Consider the following 13,761-nt stretch of genomic DNA (forward strand, 5'->3'; position numbering starts at 1 on the left):
CTGCCATAGTAATATCGTAAGGTATAGAAAAGGTTAATACCATGGAAAAACTAAAAATATAATATAAAGTAAGGTTAGTATGTATCTACTTCAGATTTTATTTCGCTTATATTTAGTGCAATTAAAAGATCATAAGAAAAAATATGGCATATCATTGCAGTTTAAAAATACAATACATAAATGATGGAAAAAAGAAATTAATGTTAAAATCAAGCAATCATAAAAATGTTTACTGCAAAAATAATAAATCGTGGTCAGACAACATTCAAGAGACTAAAAATATCATACATCCTATGTCGTCGCTGTAGATGTCAAGGGAGCCAGTCCACAAAATCATAATGCTGAGAAACAGGCGCGCAAAGATTTTGTGACAAAAAAAAGTAAAATTTTTTTATTGAATTTTTTTTGTTTTTAAAGATATAACGGTGAAACTTTGAACATAGAATATACTTTGTGGTGTTATCCCTTTTTTATTTTGCACAAATAACTTAAAAAAATAGTATCTTAGAACTTATATGTGTTATATCTCTTGACCACTGAATATTGAAATGTACAGTTGGCACACGTGTGTGGTAGTCAAAAGAGTTTTGTGGCTTAAATCCATTGAACACTGCATCTTTTGATGATTTTAAAATGCTATTGTGTACTTTACTCATTTTCGCCAAATCTGTGGCTTGGGTCCTTTGACATCTACAGCGACGATATTTATTTTGTTTATAGATATGCCTTAGAAAAGAATTGTAAATTAATAGTGCCTGTACACATGCATGGATTTACTTGCACCAATAGTGTGTATTTTAAACTACTGCGATAATAACTGTTTACAAGTAAAAGTGCCGACTGTCTCATCAAACTCATTCTTCAAGAGTAAGCGAGACGCGATGTTGTCATTTTATTGTAGCATTTGACAGGTCGTGAAAATCGGTAGACGTCAAAATGAGTGCGGTGTAATTCATTTTTTTCCGGCAGAATCGTCACTACCGTTCTATTGTGCAGGCGCAGATATCGCACAGTCCAAATGCCACGTGAAAATGTAATTGATTCATGCATCCAAACTTACACAATAATAAGTGTTTACATGTGCATTTTTTGTTATGGCCGCAATAATACGTACTGTCAGCAGTAAATCCATGAACGTGTTAACGGGGTATAAATGATATGATTAACATTGTGCCACCCAACACACAATCAACTAAAAAATGAAACACTTCATTTACTTTAATATATTATTTTACATGAAAAAATGCCTACAGAAATGGATCTTCATTCTACTAAAAAAATATTAAATAAAAATCGTGACATCTACTGCGATGTGAATTGATATCGGCTGCGAAGGTGAAGGTAGGCTGTGGAAATCTGACATAATTAATGCACACTAAACATAATCAGTCAAACATAATATTTTGTTTTCATTGAATAGGGAATACAAATTGCAGATCTTGTTGGTTAGTTTTTAAAATTCAATTAGACAAAGATTAAAAAAATATATTCTTTCTATAAAATATCTAAAATCACGTATAAATCTAGATATTTTATAGATACTTACAAGATTATTTTTATCTCATAGTAGGGTATAGGTCATAGGGTTTAATTGAATTTTGAAAATCAAATCTCTGCAAATTGTATTCTTAGGTTAATGAAAACAAATAGAGATCAAGTTTTGTGTGCACTATTTATGTCAGATCTCCGGTCTACCTCCACCATTTGCCACTGATTGATATAACATGGAGCCGATATGTAAGTTAACTGAACCTAATAAAGACTATTGGTTCTAAAGGAAAATTTACGAGGGCACACTGATATACACGCAAAAATTGCTAGAACCCTTTGTATTATTTGATTCAATTAATGTATAAAAGTTGTGTATTGAAGGAATTTTTATACAAAATGACAATAAAAAATCCAACAAAAAATATCAATGTTAAGCAAAAACAAATTGAGTGACATCAATATTCAAAATTGGCACTTAAATGGTTTATTGAATGTGACATTTTAATTTGTTATTTACGCAAAACATAGTTTCTGTTATTCAAAATTATTTTTAATGAAATCAACTTGCTCATAACCATTTTTTAATTCAAGTGTACAATTTTATTACAGCATGAGTGCTGTTTGTAATGTTTTAGAATTCAAATCTAAGGTGATCCCCATATTATATCCATGTTGATTTTATGAATAAAAACCACAGGTAAATATGATAATACATATCTAGGGATTATACAAAAGTATTGTAGGAAAAGAAAGTATCCATACATCATTAATAATAACAAGTTAGTAATGATATGCCCGTGTATTTAAATGTCATGTCAAATTCTATTATATTCTTATAACTAGATATCTATAGTTACGATCTCGGCGTCACAATGTTTAGTAACCATCAAAGATTCTATGCCATGGCCAAACTCCTCATTTGGCTTACCAAGATACTGTCATCAGATTCATCAGAACCAAATGTAATAATATACGTCGGATATTTATCATCATCAAACTTCCCGCTATCACGTTGTTCCAAGATTACAACGGCTTTAGTTTTTGGAGACGAAGTAGAGTTAATGGATTCAACAATGGTGCTCTGCGCTATTAGACTACCCACTCCATCTCGCCTGGGATCGCAGTTGAACAGGAGGGTGATATCCAAATTGGTTCTATTAATTAGGAGATACTGGCTCCTCTGGAAAACAAAATACATGAATAAATTAAGAATGCAAGTCAATATTTGAATATTGTTTCTTCCCAGTATTTTTTTTTCTTAAACACAGGTGACACTGTTAATTAATTCTATCCTGTCTATTTTTCTTCATTTATGAATGCGTACACTGCTCAAACAGATGTTTGTTTTAACGCATTAGGGTGTGGTGACATTGAACATCGCTCAGCAAAGAATGCTAGTCGAACACTAAACAGAGATAAAGTTTTTTTTTGTGACAGAACATTGTATTTTGCAGAAACTGTTTATAGGTCCGAAGTTTACAACTAATGTGGGAAGTTGTCTCTATTAAACATACACAATGTGAAAACACATCAGATATCGTCGGTGTTTTGTAAAAAGGGCGAATCAACCAAAATGCTACTTTACAGGAGGAGGGTTTTTAACTTTTGACATTTATTTGTTTTTTACCTGTAGATGATTATAAATATCTAACAAGTTTATAATAAAGCTTAGAAAGAATACTGTCATTATAATAGGTATTATTATATAATATTTTAAATGGCCTAATATGTCACATTTGCTTTTTATTTCGTAATTTTAATTAATTTAATTTTAGTCGATTATCGTTTTTAAGTACTTTCCTGTGGAGATAAAAATTCGCCGTTTTTACACAACAAAGCTAGTGGGGTACATATTGTATTTTCATTAAAAACTCGATTTCGCCAAAATGGTTGATTCGCCCTTTTTACAAAACATCGACGATATGTACCTAAGGTAAGTCGGATGGAATACTAATTTTTACTTTGACTGATTGATTACTGATTGTGAAATAATTTGTTAATATTTAAAATAAAAATATTGTTATATTAGAAAAACACACTATTATAATATTTAGTAGTTAAATGGTATTAAAAAATTCACTGGAACGTAAAAAAAAGTTATAATGCCATCTTCTCTCACTTCGTCGGGGAAAGATGCCACAAACTATAAAAAATTAAGACTTCGGACACAGGTCGCAAATGGCCGGATTGGATGTGCATGTTGCATGGAGGCATTTTTGGGACCTTACACATGCAATCCAATCAACTGTAGGGCCTCCTTTATCATAGTAATATCCCTTGCAAATAGCACAATAGTTTTCTTTATCACTCACATCAGAAAGGCTAATTAAGCTGATGTCAGAATTAGAATCAGTAAGTACTGATCATAGATGTTATAAATATAGAGATAGGCAACGAAGCGGGTTACTCATGCAACCATATGAAGCATGTCGACAACAGCTGACAACTTACGAGAAAAAGCGACGCGATAAAAAAATGCAGGGCATCACTGAGGATTTACGTTGGCCCTTTGACCGTAGTTACTACGTACTCATATAATATAATAATGTTCAGCGAAGGAAGGTTTAAAATAACAACACTGTTAGGATTTTAGTATAATTATATTTGAAAGTTGGGAATTTATGAAAAGATAGGTAGGTTATTTAGGTACTAACTCTATATGTCTTTCAAAAGTAATACAAGTAATAAAGTAATTATAATAATAGCAATAAAGTAATTAAAGTAAATAAAATTATAAAAGGATAATATATGTCATATTATATCAATCAAAAATAAATTTTACATTAAGATATAGAAAACACAATATTAAATTCTTGCAAATATCACATCACTGTAATTAATTCAGCCTGAATTAAGTTTAACTTAAATATTTGTAATTAGTTCGGGTTTAATTAAGTTATACTACAATATAATATATATACTTACAATATTATATAATACTAGCTGACCAGGCAAACGTTGTTCTGCCATATAAATTATTTCTAGTGAATATTTTGGTTGTTAAATAAAAAGTAACGAATGTATCGTAAGTGTGTGGGGATGGGATCTATGACAGAAAGAGGAATAGAGCACTGTAGACGATGACCGCCAATAAAAACAAAAAAACATCAACCATTCATTTTCTCAATTCAAAATGAGTAATGATGTTCATAATGAATGAATTACCTGTGACAGGATCTCATTGTTTAATGTTTATGCAATATCCGTCTTGTCCCTTCCAGAAAATTAGCGGATATTGGAGAGCGTCGTATGAACGGTGTGTGTCAGCGATGAACTCCAGATTATTGTTTCTTCTTCGAATCACGATTTCTCGCGTCGATGTGCGGTCGCCAACCATGATTCCAGCAATGTCGTCAACAACAGTCGCATTGAATCGACGTACGTGCTCTCCAGCTGGTGTTTTATCAGGATTGATGACAATAGCGTGATTGTCACTGCAATTCGTGCATGTGTGCTTTGAAGAATTTCAATAATTCATTGTGCTCATTCAACAGGGCGTCCAGTTCGCCGACGATGCGCCTGGCATTAGGTGAATTGAGGCTATTGTAGCCGCAACGTGCATCCACATGATTGATGTCCTCACCTCCGCGCCCATGAAGTAGATTTGTAAAAATGTATGTGGTTCGTTTGGCATTAGCAGCAATAAGCCTACTTTGTGGTATACTTGACCTTTGATTTTGAACGTAGAATGGAATTGTTGACCATTTGCCGCAGTATTGTGAACTATTTCTGTTGCTCCGGACGAAGTCATTTGGAAGCATGAATTGAATGTGCGAATGGACTTCAGGAACAGGTTTGAATCTGGAACCGTGCCAATGAGCAAGCTGTTCAATGGTTCTGGTGGTATCTCAATTTCTGGTAGTTGCACTTTTACTGATACGCAACACATCCCGGCTGACTCATGTTTGAATTTGAACGCATGACAATGGGGACATTCTTTGTCCATAGCACCAATCAGCACTTTCGGATGAGCGGAATATTCAATATCTGGCTCGTACTCGAATGCGAGACGAAGGAAAGAAGCGGATGTAAATGTTCGATGTACTTGTTGGCGTTGTCGGTCATTTGCTCTGCGTATGTTAACTACGAACCGGCGCGCTTGGCTCCGTTCCAATTGTCGTTGTTGATTTCGTTCAGCTCGTGCCTCTTGTGATTGAGATGCACGCAATTGCGACATGCTTACACGCACGTTTTTGTTATCTTGTTGGATTTGTTCGTCTGTTCTTTCTACTCTACTATTTTGCGTGTTTGTTGCTTTATTCGTTCGACGGCCCAAATGGCCCCCCTTGCGTCTTGCTGGCATTGTGCACTGTAATACACGCACATAAAAATAGATAAATTAAAATAAATCGTACAAAATTTTGCACGCACTGCGTTGTGATTTGCCGAATGAAATGTCAAAATGACGCGACGCTTCTCTTGAATTCTTCTTGGACGTAGAGCCATCTGTCATTCAACAACATAAATAATTTCGTTCTGTTTGAAATACGAACGACGGTTAAATTTGTTCATACAAAAATAATAAAATCGCGATTAAAAATGGGAGGATGGGGGTAGGAAAGTGAAAATTTGAGGTTATAGGTATTTTTTTATGCCAAATAATAAAAAAAATACAAAAAAAAATTGTCAAAAAAATAAAAGAAAATTTTTCTGGATAGAGATACCCTAATTACCCAGCGGTATGAAATATACTTGTTGACCTATTCTCATACCTAACAAATATACATAAAAAAAATCATAAAAATCGGTCGAGCCATTTCGGAGGAGTTTGACCACAAACATCGTGACACGAGATTTTTATATATATAGAGATATAAACAACTTTCCAAAATTTCTGTTATGATAAATATTAAGAGAATTAATAAGAAATTTTTGAATTAATAACATCAACTAATCATTTAAAAATAAGAAACAAAAATCACATATCACAAAACGTTTACCTAGGGATTGCAATACCGAATGAAAATATCAATACCGGTTTTTCGGTGTATCTTATTGAATACCGGTATTCATTGAAACATAAAAAAGTACTTATCAGTAAAAATATAACTATCAAAATCTCTTTAAAACATTATTTTATAGTAAAAACCTACTTACCTACATTTATTATGTTGACATTTAAAATATGTATTGATCATAAATATTGTAGAATTGGTGATTTATACAAATAATTTGAATAAATTGATAATTTTAACTAAAACTATCAAAAAGGCTAGTTCAGTAAGATGTGCAAATAAGTGGGTTTGCAGGAAATGCCTCTTCAATTCAACGCGTGTACAGTCATCAATAATTTTATTATAGAATAATAAAATTGAACATTTGTCACGGATGTTATCTATTTCGAAATAATATTTGTGACAATTTTATAAATAGGTACCTATATTTGATGATTTTTTTTTACTATTTCTACTTTATTGGGTTCAGTCAATATAAATTTGCATTTTAGCAGCACATAACTTATACACTAAATTTAATAGGCAATACAGTACAAAGTAATGTAGAAATAACATTCAATCCATTTACAAAAACTAATATTGTAAACAAAATAAATATATATCACATTATTCACAATCTTAAAAAATCTTGTGTACTGGTATTCCACGAAGAATTAACAGTGAATAATATCAAAGTATCACCGCATACAATGATATAACAATGCTCAAATATACGATACAATCAAAATATGTTTCTTATATTCAATTATAATATTAATAATCAATGCGTTCACTTAAATGCGGTCCTGAGCAATACAAACACGACTGCTGTGTAATGCTATGTAAACAGAGTAATTCGGAACGAATTTAAGCACGCGTTATGCAGCCGAGATTATTTTAACATGTATAAAATTAACCTAAGCGTTTATTCTTTTCATTGTCGTTTTTACAATTTAACACACTACACACAACCATTTTTACTGAATATTACCTAGCTCAGGTGAACCTTCCATGTTGATTTACCAATGCAAACTGAAAGTCAATGTGACGCACGTTGAAGTGCTACCATAACTTGATTACCAGCCTGCCTCACCATACTTTCATATAAGTTGCCGTCCCTAGGTACTGATTGATAATAGGAGACTGAGATGGTTACGAATTCAAAAAAAAAACACAAACTTTATTCTAATACACTTTTAGCGGCTTGAAGAAAGGGCAATCGAGTGGTTGCAACCAGTGGGTTGTATGACATGGCAAACACAGCGAAATTATGAAATTACTAGCAGTAAAATCTAGCATATTGACATTGTTCATGTGTGATGAGTGACCATCTAAAATTAGGAGTACTGGTCCTCCATCCTATTGTGGGAAAAAATTTCATTCACACTTCACGGTTTGCTTGAAATAAGCAAGGTGAAAGCAAGTTTCAGGTCATTTTCTAACCACAGGGAAGTTCCAACATATTGAGGCATTTTATCTGTAAGGACAATATCAAGTACATTTTGATGTTAATAGAATAATGATTAAAGATGAGGCTTTGCAAAATACTAACAACTGAGATAGTGAATGACCAAAAGTATTCGAAATGGCATCTTCCCCCATTTGCCAGAAATAAAATAATGCCAGTATGCAACATAATTTCAAATAGTAAAATGTAATGGCAGAAACAGTGTATTATTCAATGAAACTTAACTCAACAATGAATAACATCAAATCTTTAAAAGAATATTTAGAGTAAATGTGTAAATAAATTTTTCAATATCAAATTTGACAGGTCCAGCACCTAGCATGCTCGCTAGTATCCTCCGTTACTAATTACAGATCTTAAAATGGTACTGCACTGACATTTAGCGATGGGCGAATAAATTATGTGAACTTTGGCATCTTCCCCTGACTTACCTTATATAAGTACCTACTAGAAAAAAAAACCTTTGAAATAAAAAAAAACTAGTCTGTCCCTATTAACTTAACACATTGATCGTCAATTAGTTTTACTTAAAATAGTTAAAAAATGTCATTTGTTTCTAAGGTATTTGATGGATTATGAAAGAATGCTTTTTTTTCATTTTGATGACTTTTTTAAGTAAATATTGGTTTTTATGATGGGTCCGTCGTGGCGCCAACAGGTTAATTTATTATATTGCGCCGGGCCGGCCATTTTGCCGGTCACCTGTCCATATGCGTTGACGAGAGCATTGTGCTATTTTAAGGTCGAATTATAATTTATTAATGTCGCTGGCGCTGAAAATCAACTCAAAAGTAGGTCTTCCTTGCCAGTCACCGGTGACCCCCACGGCTTTCTTAGACCAACCCAGTGCCAGCCACCGGTGACCCCCATGGCGATCAGTGTTAAAAAATTTATACTGAATTGGTAAGAGTTATACATAATGGGTGTGGACGAGTAAATCTACTCTGCATTATCTTATAACTGCTAATTTGACTTACTATGCCTCCGTCGCTTTCCAGTTCTGATTTCATTTTGAATCGTAAATACGCCGCTGGGTATTGAACTCGGTGAACATTCATGGTTTCCGTTATAGACAGAAAAGGTGCCGTAATCAATATGTACTCGCTACTCCCATTTGCTACCTTGCATCTGTGGAGAAAATAATAAACAACAAAATTACTTCTGAGTTGTAGAAAATACAAGGTTCTATTGCGTAAAAGAACAATCAACCCCTGACATTTCAAACAATTCAATGCAGTATTATATTATTATAATTATTATATATAAGCAGTGACGGCTCGTGGATAAGATATTTGGGGGTGCTGCGGTTGATTAAAAATAAATGTTTATTTGGATTATATTTTACTACATCAAAATTAAATATAAATAATTAATTATATTAATAATTAAAATTAAGAACTTTGCATAAATTGCTTACAGAAATAAATTTTAACAATGTTAATAAATCATTATAGCTATATTTCTTTCCTCGCTGTGGCGCACGAAACGATGAAATACTGAAATTGAACTGTGATTAGCAGTACCGATTAGCTACGTCCCCATTTAGTCACTTCAACGCCGACTTCCTCTTCAACTTTTAAATTCTGGTTTTACACCGAGAAGTTTTGTGCATGCGCAGAGGAGATGAATCCGTTTTACTGTCTACATTCGTTCATCACAGCTTACACTTCGTTGAGTCATAGATTATACATCGAAATAGATTCGCAGGTGATGAATAAAATTATTCACGGTAATACAGCGCCACCACGGAGCGTACGGGAAACGAGTGTAAAAAGTTAAAAGAAAACAGTAAAATTTGGAATAACAAATACTTAATTATATTAGTTATTTTTTTAAACTTATTATCACAATCATATTTGTAATAAATAAGCATAATTGAGTGTGTCCTAACGACAAAACAGTCATGGAACTAGTTTAGTGCCATCTATCGGTGCACTTTGTATTACATTTTGCAAAAAATCGTAATATTCCAATTCTAAAATGCATCCAACATGATCAAATAGACTCAAATAAATACATTTATTGACAACGCAACTGACAGCCAACTGCACGAACGACCCGAATCTTACCGAAAAAATACGAAGCTGCTGGGGTGTTGAACAGAAATCCAAGCCGGTCGGATCGCAGTGCGTTAGTACTTTCATCACAAAATGGCGGCCATTTTCAAACCGATTTCAAGGTCGACGACGCATGCCCTGAGTTCAATTCGTGAGACGTATGGAAAAGTCCCGAGTGTAGACCCGGCTATTAGGCGTCCATTTGCAAGCACCGCTACCCGCGCCCTCCTTCGCCCACTCGAGAATATTCTATTGAAATCGGTACAATGCAAAATTGAGTACCTACCGCATTGTAAGCTAATATTATTGGATGTATCGATGCGCGGGCGAGCTGATTACACACTTAATAATATTGATATTTACATATGATATAGGTACAAAAATTTATGTATATGATAATATTACATTTGTCTCAATTTGCTTGGGGGTGCTGCAGTACCGCAGTGCATATGAACGAGCCGTCCCTGTATATAAGTATGTCTACACTCATGCATTTTGGCAGGGAACGGCTTCATCGGGAAGCCTTGGCCCAACACAGCAACGCAAGGGTGAGGGAGCGCCGCATGTCAACTACCGCGGCAATAACGAACTCTTAAATCTAAATACTGTTTGACGCTATTTAACCACCGAAGTTATTTTAACATCTATAACAAAATATTACATGGTACGGCATTATAGAGATCGACAATCATCACGGGAGCTGCGGTAGGATATCAAGTCCCGAACAAAGAGCTTACAACATATTTATTTCTTAACATACATTTTGTTACTGCCTCTACGGGTTAGTTTTTATGCTTCTTTGAAGGTAGCTATAATGATACAATGGTTTGGCGCAGTCTTTATTAATACATTGATAACTAAACTAATTACTAGACATAATATTATTCCATAACATGACGAACGTGCCGGTGCACTGAGTTCCACCATCATTGGATTTCTGTTCAACATCATGCTAGTGTTATGTCTACATTTGATCACTTAATCTTCCACTTCACTTCAACTTTCAACACAGTAGTTTTGCGTATGGCTCAAGCTGAATTTGCTGAACGCATTCGCCTGTGCATCAAGGTTTTCACTTCGTCATGTCATAGATAATACACGTAAATGGATTCGCAAGTTATTCTCAGTAACCTTTCCGAAGAAATACGAGTTGCGGGAATGTTCAACTGAAATTCATGGGTGATGGATCTACGTGCGCTAGCACTTTTAATCACGAATAACAGCCATTTTAAAACCGGTTTGCATTGTGCATGCCCTCCGATGCATTCATCTAGCGAAAAATAGACAGGGTTAAAGGAAGTGTAGGCATAGGTAATTTATAAGTGAATACATCGACGACGTGACATAAAAACAACCTTAATTGAAATACATTCAACAAAGGGTACTTTACTCCATATCGTTTTGATCTCAATTACCAAATTAACAATTATTAATAATATGTACATGTAAGAAATTGAGTTGTCATTGTGTCTATACTTAACATTAATTTATAATTAAAGTATAAAATTATAAGACCAGCATGTTGAGTTTCAAGCAAATATATTGTAGGTACTTATAATATTCTAGGAGTTTATTCACAGAACAAATGGAACTATTTCGTTGGGCATTTGCGAGAAATAGGCGTTGGCCACTCACTCAAATCATTGTGTTCATACTCCCTGAGTCCAAACACACATTAAAAATAACATGAGAATTTGCCACACCCAGGATTCGAACGCGAGACACGATTTACAGTGTCCGATCCTAATAAGATCGAAGATTGGAGGTTTGTGTTAGCAAATTTTTGATGTTACGAGAAATGGATTGTTACTCAACCTATTTGGTCCATACTGACTCAAATACTTAGTGTACTTGGCAGACCTAGGATTTGAACCTGGGACCCATGAAGTTATAGGTCGACGCTGAAGCCGCTTGGCCTTCTTACACGACTGATAAAGTGTGCTAAAACTCATCCAATTACACTAGGTAGGTGCACACTCTCGCGAGTCAGTTGAATGTCATTTGACAAATGGGTACCTAAGTGGGACCTAAATGGAACAAAAATGAGCAATTTTACACAAATGATAATTCATCAAAGCTTACTCACAGTGCGTATTTATCCTTGTCATACTGAGTGTCACCCACGTACTCCCAATTCGACGGAAAATGGTGGCGCAATCGTGAAACTATCGACATTATGACGGATAGATCGAAACAATCGTTCACAGAAATAAAATGTCGCCCAATGCCTTGTGATCAGTATAAATTTTCCCTGCGATAAGATTTTTTGGAATAAAATATATGAAGACAACTGCAATCTCGATTCACCAACGCCCACCAAGAAAGTACTGGAGTGAATGTGTGGAAATTTATTGCGAATTTCCGATAAGCGAAAAACTGATGGAATACCCGTAAAGTTTCAATAAAAATTGCCAGAATAAAGAAAATTTTCCATTGTGCTGCCATCTTTCGTCACCTATGCGTTTTCTTCGAAGTTCGGAGCCACTTTTTCAAGCATTTCGCCTAGAATCGAAGTCGAGAGATATTTTTTTAGATATCGTCTCAAAAAAAAACCCGCACTAGTTTTACTGTAGGTATTCGTTTTTCAAATTACCTATCTTGTACCGGATTCTAAGTGCAATAACGTTGTGGTCGCGCGGGGGCGGCGCGGCGGCGTCTTGCGAAACTCAAACGTATAACCGTGTGTAAAATGTTCGTAGACAGTGTCTTTCTTCGGGCATAATACACACGGTTATACGTTTGAGTTTCGCAAGACGCCGCCGCGCCGCGCCCGCCAAATCACTACGGCCGAGTACTAAGGCCTTGTCCACGTGGCGCGATTTAACTCGCGCGCATTGAAGGCACATGTGACCTCATTGAACCGTCAACATGTAATCGCTGCGTGTCACTTCTCGCACGCAGTCGAGATACAAGTGACCTCATTGAGATGTCCACATGCACTCGCGGCGAGATGCGCGTAATCTGGACAAAACCAGGGCTTCGAACCGTTATTTTTTCGTTTCAAGAAAATATATATCGGTTCGGTTCCGGTTTTCGTTCCGAAATAAATAACAGTTTTTCCGGTTTTCGGTTCAACTCCGAGTGATTAATTTTTAAATGTTTTTATTTGTACCTACCTATTTAAATCTATTTTCTACCATAATTCTACCAACATTATGATAGCCCGGCGCCACGCTCTGAAACCAATGGTTTCAGTGGTCATTTTTTTTTAAATACTGCGACCTAATCTTTAATACTGCCAATCGATTTTATCAATTTATATTCGATTACCGTTAAGTCACGTCACCATGATTATGTCGACATGACAATGGACCTAAACTATGAAACAGATGGATTGTGGGTGATTTGGGAAAGCTTTGGGTAAAATAACCCTGACGGCTAAAATTATTAAACATTGAACATGCTTTGCCTACTGATTCTCTGAATACCTTTGTCCAAATTAGAAAGAAAATAAAATAAATTGCGGGGCACCGGTTTACCGTCATTCCCGAAGCGCTGTTCGTGGCCGACTGGAGTCTCTCGCAGCCGAGCTACTTTTGTGACTTTATTTTTCGTTACGCCTGTGCGATTTTTCGTACCCGAATCCGCCCGGGAGGTCAAGATAAAAGCATGAATACATGCTAAAGCCTTGTCTTTAAAATCTCATAAAATGAACCAAGTATGTTGGTAAGTACTTATTCATTATGTATTACTGGCCGACCTTGATTTGTTTGATTTGAAATGCTGAAACAAAGAACATTAATTTCGTATATTGCTAAAATATTGGCAGTAACATACCGACCACACAATTGCAGCCATATCTTGCCGTAGG

The 13,761-nt window shown here is 35.0% G+C and overlaps 1 protein-coding gene across 1 annotated transcript; it reads right to left on the bottom strand.

The window, feature by feature from the left end:
- Positions 1-413: 413 nt before the first annotated feature.
- On the bottom strand, positions 414-12,284 carry LOC147074513 (uncharacterized). The gene is made up of 3 exons (XM_085943508.1): positions 12,037-12,284; positions 8,871-9,021; positions 414-2,671 (listed from the first exon to the last, which is right to left on the bottom strand). The coding sequence occupies exons 1-3, from the start codon at positions 12,123-12,125 to the stop codon at positions 2,387-2,389; spliced, it is 525 nt and encodes a 174-aa protein (XP_085799634.1). The 5' UTR covers positions 12,126-12,284; the 3' UTR covers positions 414-2,386.
- Between the last annotated feature and the right edge of the window lie 1,477 nt (positions 12,285-13,761).

This window comes from Rhyacophila brunnea, unplaced genomic scaffold, assembly GCF_057557595.1.
Source record: "Rhyacophila brunnea isolate RB1 unplaced genomic scaffold, BYU_Rbru_1.0 scaffold_16, whole genome shotgun sequence".
Lineage (NCBI taxonomy): Eukaryota > Metazoa > Arthropoda > Insecta > Trichoptera > Rhyacophilidae > Rhyacophila > Rhyacophila brunnea.